This window comes from Nothobranchius furzeri, chromosome 5 (assembly GCF_043380555.1).
Source record: "Nothobranchius furzeri strain GRZ-AD chromosome 5, NfurGRZ-RIMD1, whole genome shotgun sequence".
NCBI lineage: Eukaryota > Metazoa > Chordata > Actinopteri > Cyprinodontiformes > Nothobranchiidae > Nothobranchius > Nothobranchius furzeri.
In genome coordinates this window covers 57428128-57446771 of record NC_091745.1, presented here as the reverse complement: position 1 = coordinate 57446771, position 18644 = coordinate 57428128, and the positions used below count along the sequence as shown (strand labels likewise).

Below are 18644 nucleotides of genomic sequence, written 5' to 3'. Positions count from 1 at the left end.
ATTTTGGTGATATTTTTAATATGATGGATAAAAGTCAGCTCAGAGTCAAAGATGACACCCAGGTTCTTCACTTATGAAGATGGATTAAGAGACAGTGATTGTAATTTTGTTAAAAGTTTCTCTCTCTGGGCCTCAGGACCGATAACTAAAACTTCAGTTTTGTCCTGGTTGAGCTGGAGAAAGTTTCCTGCCATCCAGGATTTGATGTCTAAAATACAGTTAAAAAGTGCATCCATTGGCCGTGTGTCATCAGGGGACACAGAGATGTACAGCTGTGTATCATCAGCGTAACTATGGAAATTCACCCCATGTCCCCTGATGACACTGCCAAGAGGGAGCATATAAAGGTTAAAAATCACTGGGCCTAAAACTGAACCCTGGGGCACACCACATGTAATCCCATGAACCCTGGAGGAACAGGTATCTAAACTCACCATAAAAGTCCTGTCTGTGAGGTAGGAAGTGAACCATCGGTGAACAGCACCAGAGAGGCCAATCCGTTTCAAACGAGTTAAAAGAATAGTGTGGTCTACTGTATCAAAGGCAGCACTTAGATCCAGTAGAACCAACACTGTCACCTTCCGTTTATCAAAATTTACTCTAAAATCATTTAAAATCTTCAGAAGGGCCATCTCGGTGCTGTGGTTCACCCTAAAACCAGACTGAAATTTTTCTAAAACATTATGGGTGTTGATAAAATCATTAAGTTGAATTAAAACAATCTTTTCTAAAATGTTGCTTAAAAATGGTAAGTTGGATACCGATCAATAATTCTTTAAGTCATTAAAATCTAAATTGCTCTTCTTCAGCAGGGTCCTCACCACCGCCCGTTTAAAAGCGGCAGAAAAGACCCCTGTCTGAAGGGAGCAATTCATCATAGGATGGATCCATGCTTTCATGTTGTTGACGCCAAATTCTGACTCTACCATCTGAATGTTGCAGCAGAAATCGAGACTGATCAGACAAGAAAACATTTTTCCTATATTCTATTGTCCAATTTTGGTGAGCCTCTGTGAACTGTAGCCTCAGTTTCCTGTTCTTAGCTGACAGGAGTGGCACCAGGTGTGGTCTTCTGCTGCTGTAGCCCATCTGCCTCAAGGTTCAACGTGTTGTGCATTCAGAGATGCTCTTCTGCATACCTTGGTTGTAATGAGTGGTTATTTGAGTTACTGTTGCCTTTCTTTGAACTCTAACTGGTCTGACCATTCTCCTCTGACCTCTAGCATCAAAAACGCATTTTCGCCCACAGAACTGCCGCTCGCTGGATGTTTTCCCTTTCTCTGTAAACCTTAAATATGGTTGTGTGTGATAATCCCAGAAGATCAGAAGTTTTTGAAACACTCAGACCAGCCCGTCAGGCACCAACAACCATGCCACGTTCAAAGTCAATTAAACCACCTTTGTTCTTCATTTTGAAGCTCGGTTTCAAAGTTAAGGACTTGAACTTGACTTTGACATCACTGACTTTGGACTCGACTTGGACTTGGTTGTCTTTGACTTGGACTTGACTCGAGACTTGACTGGAAAGACTTGTGATTTACTTGTGACTTGCAAAGCAGTGACTTGGTCACACCTCTGTTATCTGGTGAGAAATAAACTTATAGCTATTGGTTTACTTGGTGAGGTTTGGTTTCTCATACAAGTTTGTTTGAACATTTCAAGAGGTTTTAAAAATTATTTGCACCTAAAGAATGTACTCACGCAATTCAGAACATGTTGAGTTGTTGGCAGTTGTACTAACAAGAGAAAGTTGAATTTGTGGCTACATGGGTGATGTTTGTAACATGCACCTTGGACAGAGTGCGCTTGCATTTGACTTTCGCTGTACAAAAAAGGACATGGTCTTTCTGTTTCTGACTGCATTCTCCACCTCTGCCTCTGGGGTGCTGGCAGCTAGCTAGCATGCTAAAAGGTACTGGATCTTTTTTCCTTGTCTCTCATTCACACACACTCTTATTGTTGATAAGATCATGCTGAAATAGGGCTGGGCGATATGGCCTACAATCAATATCACGATATATTGATGATTTCCCCTCGATAACGATAAATGGACGATAACTACAGGTTTGCGCAGAAACAAAAGTTGTCCACTAGATGGGGCTGTCACGTGTATTATGTTGAGTCACATTTTTACGTGACTTAAGGTGGTACATCTTCTTAAACGAACATGAACGCTGCCAACCTACACACATCTTTCAATTTTTTTATTATCAAATTTATTGACATGGGAAAAATTATCACGATAAGAGTCAGAAATTTTGATAACGATAAATTTTTGATTTATTGCCCATGCAGCCCTATGCTGAAATCACACCTGTAGCTGTAAGATGTCTTCATTTGTTCTCATTCTATATTATTACAATGAAATTAGAAACAGGATGTTTACAATGTTGTGTTACTGCCACCTACTGGCCGAGACGAGTACTATTCTTTGAGGAGTGAATGCATCACACAGATGGTGAATTAACCCTTTGATGCATGAATTATGAAATCTTCAACCATGATTTTTTAAACACTTTTTTTCATTCATCTGTAGGTGTGGATGAAACTAATTTCAACAAATATTTTTTGTAACATTTTGTTAATTTACAAATAATGTATTACATGTCCACCTCAGTGGACAGCGTGCATTCTGAACATGAAATATGTTGGCTTGACTTGCTGAAGTCCAAATGGAGGGGCTCACATGCAATGAAGTCTTCAACAGCTGTGCTTAACAGCAAAAATAAATAAATAACAATTTCGAGTGCCTGTCCACTGTAGTGACCATTATGCATCAAACGGTTAAGGCATCCAGGCTGCTGGAGACCAAAAACTACAGCATCATATTTATAACAAAATGTAAATAAAAACAAAATGAACATTACGGACTCCAGTTGCTCTTAGATGTGTACATGGTAGGCTTGTGTGTTTGAGTATTATCATTACAGTCAAATTTATTTATAAATTTGATGATTGACTTTTTCTGTAAAACTGCTAATTTGGAGAACAGAAATAAATGATAATTCTAGAATTGCAGTCATTTTCCAAATGTTCATTTCAATATTTAGGTTATGGGCTAAGAAGGGAAAATTTCACACACAGCCCCACCAAGAATGTTTTTCACCAGCCACCATGGGAGAGGGTCTCTCCTGCACTTGTCAGAGGGTGAAAGGGTCCGGTAACTTTTATGTTCTGCAAACTGCCCATGAAAACATTCACTATTACGACAGAATAAGTAATAAAGCGGTGAGGTCCACAGCTGACAATGGCTAAAAACTTTATTAAAGTGTTCAGTGTGTTTGGAGATGAAAATCATTCTGAGGAAACAGACTGTGAAGAGACTTGTGATGACTGCTTAGACACATTAGCATTCTGGAGCTTGACACAATTAAGGTAACAATTACCCCCCCCCCCCCCCCCCCCCCGCCGATGAACTCATACTAAACTATTAATATTTTTATTGAAATTACCATAATAAAAATTAGGACCACCAATATTAGCGCTTTAGCTTCGGGGGTTAGCTCAGTTAGTTAGCTACATTGGTTCAGTTGCCCCCACCTCTTTTCCCATGTTTGGAATGTCTGGGCATGATGAGACGTGACATGACCAAGATGGCGGTGATGGGAACCGCACAGATTTGGCCTCATTAAGAGAAAAGGGTTGTTCTACGTCCAGAATTAATATTAAGTCTGTGGTCGGGATTAAGAGGCTTATGAAGTGTGGTCTGATAAAGATTCTGATAGGGCAATAGGTCAGGGCGCACATGGTTGTTTAATCGTTTTCGTGGCGCCACTATGGCAGTAATATGATCAGCATTTGGTGTTCTAGCTGAGTTTGTTTGAGAGAAAAACCCATTCAAGCAGCCCACCTTGGTGAATTAATGCAGATAAAACTATAATAAATAGATTTGAAAACACTTTTACCTTTAGTAACCGCCTTTAATGTTTGATGGGATGGTGTGATTTCCTGTTATTTTTACAAAAATCACTGCATGTTATACAGATTAGTTAACTTTATTTATACTGAGAGAGAGAATTTCAAACTGTTAGTGTTTATTGTGGTATTTTACAATAATTACTGTCATTAAAACAATTATAAGTATACTTTTATTGATCCAAAGTGTGAAATTTTCACATTTCTTTACTTTCAAGTAGGTATAGTTAACATTTCCTTTACAGAAGTTGAAAATTATTGTATCAGAAGAAAAACTTTTATTTTAGTCGACTAAAATTAAAACAAATTGGACGACTAAATGATGACTAAATATCAAGAATTTTAGTCAAAAGACTAAAACCAAATAAAAATTTCTTGTGAAAATTGGCAAATAGCTATTGACCCTTTGCACCGACGTCACCTAATCACGTGGGTCCACCATGCTGGATGGCAAAAGCATGTAAACAGTGAGCGACACGAGTATTAAACAAAGAGAAAAGTAGAGCCTGAAATTGTTTTTGCGATCAAAACAAAAACAAAACTCCTCCAGCATTCCTTCAACTAGTTCTTGCCCAGTTCAGTTATCAGAAGAAGTAGCGCATCTAGCGGGGGCTCATAGAGAGCGGTGTATTAACTAGCTTACCAACGTTAGCTTACATTCTCTCTGCAGCTGTTCACCGATGTAAACATGTTGCTGACTTTGCCTAAATTCATCCCTCTGGATTCATAACATTATGTTATAAACAGCGTTTCACTTTACACCAAAGCTGATTGTTAAAAAGTCTGGATCCCTTGTTGCTGGTGGTGTTACCGGGTTCAGCTGCTGCTCTCACACCGTAATGAGAAGATCTCTAAACGGCGACGCTCATATAAATAAATAACGCAATTTTAACACACATAACTATACATCGGAGCTTTAATATTGTTAATAATTATCTTGCTTTACACTACAGTGGACGGCGCGCATCCTCCGTGGTGAAATTCCCATCCATCAGGATTATCAATAACTAGCATAAACACATCACATTTATCCCTGTCTTCCTCGTGAAATAAATGAACGTCAATCTTACCCGGTAAAAACATACTCGCTGCAAATCTGAGGGCTGCTAGTTCACTGCAGTTCATCTCCGTCCTCAGTCTCCATCAAAGTTATTAAAAAAAACAAAATGAGTTGAGTTTACATCCTTGTCTGTTAGTGCAGCAAACCACGCAGCAAGCTAAAACCATTTTACTGTCAAATCAACTAAATAAAAGCGATAAAAGGCTGCAAACTGGCTTGTTTTGACTACCTTCACTGGAGTTTCAATGGGTGTAAATGGTCTTTTTGCCGTCCATCATGGCGAAGGGGGCGGTCACATGAGTGGCGTGACATCACGTGCAAAGGGTCAATAACTCGGGTGAACAGGGTCTGATCCCCTGCAGTCACCCTTACCCGAACCCCAGAACACCATTGTAATACCAGTTTCAACCAGTAGGGGGAGATTAAACTTGTGTTCCTTTAAAAAGTCACTTCCAGAACACACAAATGGCCATTCTGTCCCTGTGCAGACAGTGGCTGGGCTCTCCCTTAGAGATAGGGTGAGAGGCTTTGTCATCCGAGGGCTCAGAGTGGATCTGCTGCTCCTCTACGTCGAGAGGAGCCAGTTGAGATGGCTCGGGCATCTAGTTAGGATGCCTCCTGGACGCCTCCCTGTGAGGTTTTCTGGGCACATCCAACCGGGAGAAGACCTAAAGGAAGACTCAGGACATGCTGGACGGACTATGGGGACTATTGTTACTTGCAACCCAACCCTGGGTAAGCAGCGTAAACTGGTTGGATAGATGGATGGACCACTATGCGTACTCCTTGAAGGTGTGGAAACCCCAGATGATGGGGTCTGTGGCATGTGAAAATATGTGGAGACTAAACTATGAAAATGACATGAAAGAAAATGGGAACATTTTGGAGAACTGGTGTGCTGAATGCCTATACCTTTATTTTACTTTTATTTACTCATTGTTTATCTATTCATTTTTTCCATACATCTCTGGGTTGGACACCCAGCTGTTTGTACAATAAAACTAAATGAAAATTATAACAAATATCGGAGAAAAAAAATGCTGACCAACCTGCCTAATGTCAAAAAGTTCAAGTTTTCTCCTTTTCAAAGCTTTGACAGCCTGGAGATTAGCCCAACACTGCAGAACAAACACCCTGTAGTAACAAAGGTCACGTCATTACAGCGTTCTGAATGGAAAACCACCTGTCTGAAATCTCAAGCAAGCAGGAACTCTGTTTCTATAACAAGGGAGATGGTTTTACCTTCAGGGAATAAAAAGACTGCTGATTTATTATTTACATATTTGTTTTCCTTCTTGGTGCTTTGATTTAATCAAATGTTTTTAAAAGTGAGATGTGTTTTAAATCCAGTTAATTCTAGAACTCACTCGAGGCCACCCGGGAACAGATGTCCCGCTTCAACGCAACTCGACCCAACATCTGTGGGGTAGAACCGGGATCAGAACCGGTCTTGTCCGTTAGGTTCTGGATAAATGAGTTCGGTCGGGTGAAACGTGTGTTCTGGTTTAAATGAGCAGCACAACAAAACAGTTGGAAGTTCAGACAAACCACGTCCGTGAAGCAGGAGATTTAAGCGCGCATTCTTGCGCATTCTTGTGCAACGTGAACTTTAGTCCCTAGACTCCGGGACTTACCTCCGCCGTGCATCTGACACAGGTAGGGGAACCTCCACACGTTCCCCAGGCCGACTGCATAGGAGACACAAGCCAGAACGAACTGCGTGGGGCTGTCCCACTTGTCCCTGGTGTCCTTCTCCATATCTGATCATCAGAAAGTCCTGCTGAACAAACAGCGCGTCCTCAAGTGGTTTGAGGGTGGAGAGGAGGGGGCACTCTGCTGCTAAAACACTACATTACCCATCAGCCTCTGCTTCAAGCTGCCAGGGAAGCCAGGACTGTTCTTTTATTTTAGTAGGATCTGAAGATACTTTTCTGTCACCTCTTAGCACTTTGGAGAAATTAATTAATTCCTGAATGTGACACCAATCTATTCTGGAAAGTTGTTTTACTTATCCCAAAATCTACAGTAAAATTAGATCGCATTTGTTCTGGATATCATATGGAGAACTAGTAAGTATGTAATAAAGATGTTATGGTAAAGCCATCGGGTAAAGCCGAGAGGCTCACTTCCACCTGAAAGGGCGCTCCTCTTGCTCCAACGCACCGTAATGCACCATGAATGCGCAAAGCTAATAAGAGCTCCAGCGTGAGCTGGCTTGACTGCGCTGCTCTCACGTATGGAGTAAAAGAACGTAGAAAGATTATAAAATAGTTGCATTTAGGTTTGCCAGAGGAAACAAACCCATGTAACAATTTCACAACAGAGATGGCTTGTAAATCACACACACACACACACACACACACACACACACACACACACACTTGTATGTTTGTGGACCTCCATTGACTAGTGATTCCACTCGACTATGCCTAACCCATACCCTAGCCATAACCAATGCTGATCCACTCCTAACCTAAACTAAAAGTTAATTCACACCATACCTCTCTAAGACCAAGTTTTAGGGTTCACAATGTGAGGACCAGCAACATGTCCCCACAGTGTGGACATGCCCACACAGTACAGATTAACCCTTTGATGCATGAAATATGAAATCTTCAACCATGATTTTTTAAACAATTTTTTTCATTCATTTTTAGGTGTGAATGAAACAAATTTCAACAAATATTTTTTGTAATATTTTGTTAATTTACAAATAATTTATTACATGTCCACCTCAGTGGACAGCGTGCATTCTGAACATGAAATATGTTGGCTTGGCTTACTGAAGTCCAAATGGAGGGGCTCAAATGCAATGAAGTCTTCAACAGCTGTGCTTAGTAGCAAAAATAAATAAATAACAATTTTGAGTACCTGTCCACTGTAGTGACCATTATACATCAAAGGGTTACAGTTTGTCCACTTAAACCTATGTAGACAAGTGCACACACACGCACACACGCACACACGCACACACACACACACGAGGTGACTCCATTTCTTTTACAAACCTTAAGGAATCACATGGTAATCTCAGATTGTTTCATGGATTTTTTTTACCTTAAACAACGGAATGAGTGCTGGTTCCATGTACGTGTTACTAGCATTATTACCTTGTAGATTATTAGAATAAACGAAATTAATTTCGCTTTTTATTAGATCTTATAACTTCCTCGTGAGCATAAAGTGGGTGTAAAAATTAAAGCGGGTTGTTTAGGTTAATAAAATGTGCATTTGTTTATTCAATATAAGCCTGACAAAGCAGGTATGAAAATGTCAGTTATTGTTATTTAAAGAGCAAGTCACCCCTTACAAGAAGCGTACTTCACTCCCACTTCATGTTTGAAAAATGCAACAAATGCTGTTGCCTAGCAGACCGAGAGGGTGGAGCCACTAACAAATACACACACTCACGGCATTGTGACATCATAATGTACCAGTTTACATCATAGCATACCTCTTAGCCAATAACGGTGGCAGATTTAAATTCAAATGCAGTGAAGAGTTTTTACCTGACAACGGCACAACACTGACAGTTTCAGGCAGAAAATTTAAATTTTAATAAAATGCACTAAAGTGCAAAACTACTGACTACACGTGTCTGCAGCACGGTTAGACACACATTTATATAGTTTATCAGAAAAAAATAGTTGATTTGGGGGTGACTTGCTCTTTAAATTTTTCTGATTTTCCCCGCCGGATCACGACAGTTGTTAACAAGTCCCTTTGTCAGACATTTATTTACTGAACTGTTACATGTAGAGTTTACTACTGATAACCTCAAGCAGGCCCGGAGTGGCTAATCGGGGTCTGGACCGCAAGGCCCGGTGTTGTTTTTGTTTGTTTGTGTGTTTGTTTTGGACCGGTGCTCAGTCATCATGTCACTGGGCTGATCCCTAAGACTGCCTACCTGCTGAAAGGGCCTCTCATGTCAGGTACAAAAACAAAAACATATTTTTTTATAATTCGTCAGTTTTTGCCTTCTTCTCTTTTTGTGTTGGGGTTACAGTTCAGTCATGGCTTTGATCAGACGCCGCTACCGCGCTGTCCCCGGGCCGCCTCTGCCTTTTTTCTGCAGGCGCTTCCAGACGGAACACTTCAGGTGACTCCGGGTGGGAGAAGCAGGACTCAGGAGGAACACTCTAGAAACAGACGCCACTAAATGTGCAAAACGGGCATTTTTCACTAAAACGTGCTGTTTCTGGAGTCAGCAGCAAGACCCAGCAGCATCGGCAGGTAGGATCACTCACTCACTGAGGGAATATTATGAAATTGAAGTTGGACAGATGACTTGATTATAGTAAGTATAGGAACACACACACACACACACACACACACACACAACCCCAAGGCCAATTGCACACAACCCTTCAAATCCCTCCATGTAGCTCATCAAGCTAAGTCTAATGAGTGAGGTTTGGGGAGGATGGACAACCTTCATGTTACACTTTTGCTCCTTCTAGGCATAGCAAGTCGTTACAAGGCATTTTCCTATTTCAAATGCCTCACCCCTTCATGTTGTATGTCTGCTGTTGGAAAGGCGGCACTAGAACAAACGTTTAGTGTAGTGCGACGCTGGTTCAATGACAAATAGTGATTCTGATTAATTTAACACTTCTTCCACTAAGAAAACTAATCTGCTACATTTCAGCTGCTCCAAGTACTTCCACGTATGAATTAGCAACTTTATTCAGCACTGATCCATCTTACATTTCTGCAATAAATGCAATAACTGTAGTTGGTGAGAAACAGAGCATAATAGTATAAATGAAAAATTCAGTTACTGAATACTTTGGGACTGTGGTAGAGGCCATACCAAATGTTGGAAAAGAACACTAGGGATCAGTTAAAAGCTCCGTTTCTGCAGTTTATTTAGACAATATCTGTTGCTTTAATATTAGACAAAAAGCTCAGAGTTAGACAACAGTTTTTTTTAACCAGGGGAAGAGAAATGTATTTTTGTGCTTTGAATGCTAGTCAGCTTGGGTCTGATCCCCTGCAGAGTCACTCTCATCAGAACCCCAGTTAGTACCAGTGTCCTGCAGGCCAACCAGTGACACGTTAGACTGCACATCCTCATCTGATTGGACCAGCGGCTTGTCACTCTCTTCACTACCAATTTTTTCCTCGTCTGAAACCTGGTCAGATTCTTGGCTGTCTGTGGGAGGAGCTTGGCTTAACGACTCAGAGGAGCAGGACCCACAGTCGGGACCTGTTAGAGAAAACATTTCAGGAGTTGATCAAGTTGCACTCAGTGATAACTACATCTAAACGCTCTCAAAAGACAAAAAAGCTTTGGAGCCAGTATTGTCTTAAAGTGTGGTTTGATCATTGTAATACGCCATCGTTGACGTGTAACAGGAAGTTAGACGACATTACCTGAAGTCAGAGAGGATCCACAACTAACATCTTCTACAGTGGAACTGAGGAAGTCATCCAGAGCTTCCTGGTCTGATAAGTTAGTAACCATGATGTCATCCAGGATGCACTCGACAGCTTCTGCTGAACCTGCCAACACACACACACACACACACACACACAAGCGCACACGCGCGCACACACACACACACACACACACACACACACACACACACACACACACACACACACACACACACACACACACACACACACTTAACTTAGAGCTATCTCCCATCAACAGTTTTTTTCTCAGAGCACATCCAAGTTGGTGGTTTTACATGATCGAGTAAAATTAATCCGGCCACACCTATGAAGCGGGGTCTGTGGCTCAGCCAGGTATCTTCAGGTTCAGATGGGGATTCTTACCTGGGTCTGTCATCATGTTAACTGATGCACGAACTAGAAGCTGCTTAGTAAAAGGTTAGAGGTCAAGGTAAAAGGTCGGTCACATCAATTGATCCATCTATGCACGAGGCACGAGAGTCCAGAGGATCGAGTCGGCCGTTCGAAACCTCTACTAAAGCTTTTCTGTCACGCCGATAGAATTGCGTCAACAGAAACGCCATCTGCAACAAGATGACGCAAAACTCCTTCAGAGTTAATTTTAAGACGCAAACCATCCACCTGTGTACCTGCGGCAACTCTAGGACCAGAGAGTCGGTACCACTGGTCTACTCTACCGGGCCGGGTACCCAGAGGCTGATCAACATCCTCCCTTGACCTCCGGATCCAAACAGAGGGTCGTCTGAACGGTGAGATAGAACAAAAGATTGCGTCTGAAATGCCTGTTTTTTTAAAGAAATAATTTAGCTTAACTGCAAACCAAACTCTTTCACCTAGAACGCATTTTTCTCTCTAAGATAAAACCTTCTGAGACCTACATTCACACATCCAAACACACACTTCATGCTTAGTTTTCATCCAGACACAGATTGCTTTAATACCAAGTTTTAAAACCAAGGCTTTCATAAATTGTCAGTTATGAATTGGCTTTCCAATTGTCATCTTTAAATTGTTAGTAATAAATTCTTTACTTTTTAAACCTGACTCTTCTTTGAAATAAAACACAGAGTGGTGTATATTGATCACTGAACGAGCAAAGATCTCTTTAGATCTTCTGAATTAATAACTAAACTTTTGATATTTACTTAAATCTCTTAAATTAAATATTAACCTTTTGATTAAATCAGTTGGTGTATGAACTTCTATCGATTATATAAATATCTGTGGATATATATATTTGATAGAAGTTTCATTGCCAATTCTTTTGATCTTTCTCAGGATTTAACAAAGCTGAAACAGCAACAGCGTTACATTCTAGTTATGTAGATTAACAACGCTACACCTCAATATTATCAATGCCTGATTGTGTATCTTTACTAGTTAGCAGAATATTCTTAACAGTCTGATCAGTAATTATTTCAAATTTAAATGTACATCCTTTACTCCCCATCATCTTTTTTTATCATTCTACATGAAATGTCATTATCTTGTTTTTGATTCATGGAAGATTTCCAGGTTTGAATTTTGTCCTTAAAGAATTTACTTAAATGTGTGGCGATATGTTTTGGTTTTGTAATAAAGACCCCATAGACTTCCAAAAAAAGTGGAATTGTTGTAGCTTTCTTTCCCAATAGTTCATTTAATGTACCCCATATACATGCATTATCCATTTTTGCCTCTTTAATGTTATTTTGATAATAGATTATCTTCTTACTTTTATTTAGTTAGGTAACATAATTTCTCAATTTGTAATATTTATTCCATAATGCCACATCATCATATTTAGTTGCATTCTCTTTAATTGTGTTTCTTTGAGTCATAAACTCCTTCAACTCTTGGTCTAGCCAGGGGGTCGAGTTATTTCTTACAGCTAGCTTCCTTATAGCAGCATGTTTATCTAAAAGCTTTCCTATTAACTCATTGAAAACCTCTACAGCACTATTTGGATCACACTCCTGATTTACTCTTTTCCAATCCACATTTTTCACGTCCTTTAAAAATTAGTCATTTTCTTCAAAATTTCGAAAGGTCCTCTTCACTATAAATCTTTCGCCTGATTTAGGTACTTTTGTTATCCTTCTAATTACAATTAAATTATGATCCCTGCAGCCTACCGGGATTGAAACTGCGTTTGAACACACCAGACTCATATTTGTAAATAATAAATCAATTAAAGTTGCTGATTGAGAACCATCAGCTTTTACATTTACTCTTGTATGTGGTGAGACCATCTGTGTCAAATTGCACGTAAGAGCCGCTGAGTACAATTTATTCCTTAAAGCACAACTTGTAGAATTCCAATCAATGTTGACGTCTCCTAAGAAGTAAATATCACATACTCTTTCACATACTCTGTCCAACATGATGTGAGGGGAGTCCCCAACCCTCGGGGGGTTCGGGGTTTGGGGGTGGCCGGCCCCGTGTGGGGATCTGGGCGGGGCCTTGGGGGTCGGGTCCTGACATGTATGCTGCCGGGAAGAAGGCAGGGACACCCAGCAGTGCCTGGCTCGGGTTCGGGGGCCTCAGGTAGACCTTGGCTCCTCTGCCGTTCCATCACAGGGGAGGGGGAGGTCCAGGAGGGGGAGGACCCAACCTTACCTGGATGTCCCATGTCTTATATATTCTGGAAGTTGTGCAAATGCAGGAGTGGGCATAGATATTCTGCTGGGGTGGGGCTGGGTTGGTGCCCTCGGACTCCGTGAGGCTCTGTAATGCTGCTGCTTTGGGCCCTGGCAGGATGGGCTGGGGTCTCCATGCCCTGGGTGGCAGTTTGACAACAGAGGTGCCTATTGGGGCCAGTAGGGGAGCTGGCTCCCTGGAGGGCTAAGCCCAACCAGCCATTCCTCCCCATCCCCGCATATTTCTCTCCTCCTGCTCCCTCACATCATCACACAAACATACACATAGGACCTTGGGGGGTGGACAAGTCAGGGAGTGCGGGTATGGACCCCATTTCTGCATTCCTGTGGAAACCTGCCCCCCAATTTTATTTGCACCTTATACACTTCCACTGACGACATTCCACACAAACACACACTTAGGGCCTTGGGAGTGAGCACATTCAACGGCAATTGGCAGGGGGATATTTCAGCCTCCTCCCGAGTGCCGGTGCCCACTTCCAATTTTAAACCGCACTTAGACACTGATGGCTGAGGGTGTAAGTGGGGTGGTGCAGTGGCATCAGCTGGCATATGCTGGATGATGCCCGCACTGCCCACTCACCACAGCCATGGAATACACCTCATGATCACACAACACTATATTGGAGCAGGCGGAGGGAGACTAGGGGTCTTAGCCACCTCTGTTGTTGCTAGGCTTCCTGGGGCTGGAGGCTAGGAGGGAGATCTGGCCGTCTGGTTGGGGTCTGGGGTGGTGGGTTGCTGTGCTCAGCGTTGGGCGGGGGAGCCTGCTCATCAGCACCCCAGCAGAAAGGGTCAAACTCTGGTTACCGGTGATGGTTGTACCCAATGTGCAGCAGTACCGGGACCAGAGTGAATAAGGTGTGTATGGGGAGCATGAGTGAGTGTCCGGCATGCATTTTTGTAAGTCTTGGGTTGTATGTGCATGTGTGAGAATGAGGGAGGGAGTGTGTGACTGTGTTTGTGTATGACTGTATATGTCAGGTGGGGCCTTTGGGTTCTCCCCTCTCCTGGAACTTCTCTTGATGATATAGATCTCTGTCCCCCCTCCCCCTGCCACACCTGGTGTGGGGGCTTGTGCCTTGGTCTGCCTGAGTGTTCGTGGCAACCGGGTCTGGGGGTTTAAGACTTTGGCATCTGCCTGTTAGATCCCGGTGGCTGCCTGGTGGGGTCTGGGTCCCTGGGCTCTGCTGGGTCCCCGGCGGGGGTGGTCGCCCCTGGGTCCCGGGTCGCTGGGTCCCGGGTCGCTGGGTCCCGGGCTCGGCCGGCTAGGGGGTGGGAGGCTGCCGGCGGGCCTGTGGCCTTGCCGCTGATATCTCCAGGGACTCTGCCGGCTGCTGGTTGTGGCCCCCCGGGGCGATCCTCTGTGCCTCTCGAGGGGGGCGGGGGCCTTCCTGGTTGCAGTCTCCTTGGGGTTCCTGCGTTCTGGGGCAGCGCCTGGATCTCTGGGACTTGGAGCTCCCCCCGTCTTCTGCGCATCTTTGGGGGGTGGATCTGTGGTCCCTCACACTCTCTGTTGGGCGCTCCTATAGAAAAACCTTAAATAAACAAGCGCGTGTACACACACAGGTGCTCACATGGTGCTCTCAAAAGTATGGGCTTGGGCACGTTAAACACAGGTCTTAAGACTATGGTGGGGACCTAATGCGTTGTGATTTATTATCGTGATTCTTCAGTTAAGCAATATTGATTATATATATATATATTTTTTCTTTTCATCAAGTTGACGCAGTGATAGGTAGACCTTGTTGTATTGTTGTTGTGTCCCTTTGTTTTTTTTTTGTCTTTTTTTTCTGCAGGTCTAGAAGCAGACTCTTGTTCATTTTTGTTTATTTTTGTGGACCCCCCCCCCCCTCTCTCCCCACCTTTTCTTTTCCTTTCTCTTTCACCTCTGTCTCCGTGTCTGGTCGGAATTACAAAGCATTCAACAACAATAACAATAAAGTTTTAAGTATCAGGCGTGACATTAAAAGCAAATGCTTTGATGCTCCACCTGAGAATAAATCTGTAAGGCTTGTCACCAGCATTCAGACATCAATTCTGCTTGCTTCACAGCCAGACAGGACACGTAAAAAAAAAAAAAAATATATATATATATATATATATATATATATATATATATATATATATCGTGATATTGATTTTAGGCCATGCCGCCCAGCCCTACTGTCTATAAAAATGGCTGTGGAGCAGCTATGTTGTCACAGCCATTTCTAGTGGACAAACTTTAGCTTTTATGCAGTGTCGTAGTTATCGTTTTTAGAGGTGAAAGGCTCAGTCAGTATATTATATTAGTTTGAGGCCACATCGCTCAGCCCTAAACAAACTTCTTCAAAAGAAAAGTATTTTTGCTTCAAAAGCAGACCTTTTCACTAAATTATTCACTGTTGTGTTCACATTTCTGTTCACTACAGAAGTATAGAACTAGGATTAGGACAATATTACAAGTAACTTGTACCAAGCTTAGTAACCTGTAACATGTTTTGTAACTGTAACTTTCATTTTGTAGCATGTAATTCTCGTGTTGTAACACGTAACCTTTAGTACATAACATGAAACTTTCATTTTGTAACTTGCAGCAAACAATCAATGCACAAGTTTCAAAACACAACCCTCAAAACACACATCTCAGTCTACAGTTACAAAACTCAAGTCTACAAGTACAAAATATTTTCTCCCAATTCTAGCTTGCTTCCCAAAGAACCAATGACAGCATTGTCTGACCAATCAATCATGAGTCTTGGATTCCTGTCGAAGATAACTCCTGTTGGAAGCAAGCTAGAATTGGGACTTGGGGAAATGCTTTGTATTTGTAGACTTGAGTTTGTAACTGTAGTCTGAGATTTGTGTTTTGAAAGTAGTGGTTTGAAACTTGTACATTGATTTTTTTATGCAAGTTACAAATTAAAAGTTTCATGTTAGGTACTGAAGTTACATGTTACAAAACGAAAGCTACATGTTTATGTTTATGTATTTAGCAGACGCTTTGTCCAAAGCGACTTACAACTGATAATTGGCATGTTGCCCTTGAGGCTAACAACAACAATAACAACAACTTTACATCAATCATGGAGAGGAGGGAACAAAGGAGTGGACGGTAGAGAGGGGGGATGGGTGCAGGGAGGGCGCTAGTTAAGAAGATGCTCTCTGAAGAGCAGGGTCTTCAGGAGTTTCTTGAAAATTGAAAAGGAAGCCACTGTTCTTGTAGTGCTTGGTAGGTCATTCCACATTTGTGGAACGATGCATGAGAAGAGTCAGGATTGTCCTGAGTGTGGTGTAGGCACTGCTAGCCGACGATCCTGGGATGACCGGAGCGGCCGGGCCGAGACGTAAGCCTTTGCAAGATGATTCAGGTAGATGGGAGCCGTACCATCTCGGACTTTGTATGCTAGTGTTAGCAATTTGAATTTGATGCGTGCTGCTAGCGGTAGCCAGTGGAGCTCAATGAACAGAGGGGTGACGTGTGCTCTTTTTGGCTGATTGAAGATCAGACGTGCCGCTGCGTTCTGGACCATTTGAAGAGGTTTCACAGTACAGGCTGGAAGACCAGTTAGAAGGGCATTGCAGTAATCGGGGCGGGACAGTAGATTGCACCAGGAGCTGGGTGGCATGTTGTGTTAGGTATGGTCTGATCTTTCGTATGTTATACAGTGCAAAGCGGCATGAACGTTGTGGCATGTTACTAAACGAAAGTTACGTGTTACAAAACAAGTCACAAGTTAAATGTAATATTGTCCCAATCCTAGTTCACTACAGAAGCTACTTCTGTAAGCTACATCGTACAATCCCAAAAAACAAGGACCGCATGACCAGGCTATTTGTGTTGTCTTTATTTGCCTGATTTTCAAGAAATATATATATATTTTTTACCAATAAACTCTCTTTTACCCACCCACCCCTACCCTGAGTGGGGTGGTATCTTAGTTGTCTCTAGGACTGCACTCATCAGGAGGGAGATGTCAGATGTTTGTCCAGGTATATGATGGAGTAATTTCTTCAGTGTGGAGGTCATTGCCCTGAGTGCTCCAGTGCCCTCAGGCATTACAGTTGCCTTCACCTGTCACGCTCTTTCAAGCTCTTTGCTGAGCCATTGGCATTTGTCCAATGTCTTGTGTTCCATTTTCCTGATATCGCCGTAATTTGGGAATTTCACATTGATCACAATCGTCCTTTGCTGCTCATCAATAAACACAATATCCGTTTGTACTTTAGTGGAAAAAAACAAAACAAAAAACTAATTATGTGTGTATCTGATTTACGTGTGTGAGCTTTGGCTTGGCCTAACTCACCTTTGTTCTGCAAACATCCAGTAGAAATATACCGCTCCATGTCTTGGTTAAAGGCTTCCTCGTAAACCTTCTGTCGTTCTCTGAGTTTCTGATGCACAGCCAGCTCCAGCTCTGCTACCTTCTGGGCATGTTCTGATGTCAGTTCAACTGCAGTCAAAAAATGATTTACATTCAAGGTAGGAATATAATTATTTACACTCAAGGAAAAACAAACTACCGTGGTTTATGCCAAAGACTTTAGAAGGGAGCATGGTGAATTGCTGCTGAAAACATGCACTTGATATTTGCATCTCACTTCAGTTCATTCTTGTAGCACATAGTCAACCACTTATTTGGGTCTGGGTCAGAGAGGCAAGAATAAACTGTTCACTCCCCAGTGACATCCACCAGCATTCTTTGGAGACCACAGGAATTCCAAGACCAGCCTAGAGATATGTCCCAGGTGGAACTGGTGGCTTCATCCTGACAGAAGTGCCTGAAACAGTTCTTCATCGAGGTGTCCAGCAACCAAACTGGGAGCTTAAATTTCTGGTTTAATGTCCACATCATGGCAGACCCTGACCTGATCTTCCTGCTAATCTCCCGCTGATCCCTCTTCAATTGAAACGCACCCTCTGATCCTCTTTCTTGTAAATGGGGACCACTTTTCTGCCTGCTCTTCCATAGCCACCATCCCCAAAGTCCAAGAACACTTGCACAGACTTGTTAGCCCTCCTTCAACATTCATAGCCACCCAGGACGGATCTTGTCAATCCGTGGGGTTTCACCAGAACATAATCATTTGACTACCTCAGACTTCTTACACCAGAGACTGAGCAAACAACCCCCAGATTTCCCAACCATAGCTCCTTACCAGAACATGTGCGCCTGACAGCTCTACAAACCTCTGGGGTTCACTAGCAGGTCCGGGGTTACTTCAGCAAGTGGCATCCGCAAACTTGAAGCCACAGTTAGCAATGGCTTCCACGGCAACTCTTGAGCAAAACATAACCCATTTGTATGCAATGTACCGCACTGCCCTTGAGAGGCAATATGCTCTGACAGAGGTGGGAGCTGAATATGAATTAGACCTTCATTATTTATTGCCAATCAGGTGCATGTGCGGTCTTCCCTGGTCATCTGATCCAATTCATCACCAGGTGATGAGCTGATAAGTTGGGCTGCATGGTGGCGCAGTTGTTAGCACTGTTGCCTCGCAGCAAGAAGGTTGCAGGTTCGAAACTTGGCTGCGGCCTTTCTGCGTGGAGTTGCGTGTTCTCCCCATGCATGCGTGGGTTTCCTCCGGGTACTCGGCTTCCCCTACAGATCACAACATGCCCT

At 42.6% G+C, this 18644-nt stretch overlaps 2 protein-coding genes across 5 annotated transcripts in view; both read right to left on the bottom strand.

Annotated features, from left to right (window-relative positions):
* The window catches only part of LOC107378977 (sodium- and chloride-dependent transporter XTRP3), a 44054-nt gene extending 37057 nt beyond the window's left edge, over positions 1–6997 (bottom strand). Inside the window, exon 1 of the mRNA XM_015949499.3 lies at positions 6610–6997. Within this exon, the coding sequence (XP_015804985.3) occupies positions 6610–6733 (124 nt within the window). The 5' untranslated portion in view covers positions 6734–6997. The remainder of the gene's footprint in view (positions 1–6609) is intronic.
* Positions 6998–9818: 2821 nt separating this feature from the next.
* Positions 9819–18644, bottom strand: part of dtnbp1a (dystrobrevin binding protein 1a) — a 20561-nt gene continuing 11735 nt past the window's right edge. For 2 of the 4 annotated variants that reach the window (XM_070551793.1, XM_070551795.1), the window contains 3 exons: positions 17325–17471; positions 10352–10480; positions 9819–10184 (listed from right to left, as the gene is read on the bottom strand). In XM_070551793.1, coding sequence (XP_070407894.1) covers positions 9946–10184; positions 10352–10480; positions 17325–17471 — 515 coding nt within the window. In that variant the 3' untranslated portion in view covers positions 9819–9945. The other 2 variants (XM_070551792.1, XM_070551794.1) reach the window with 1 other exon arrangement.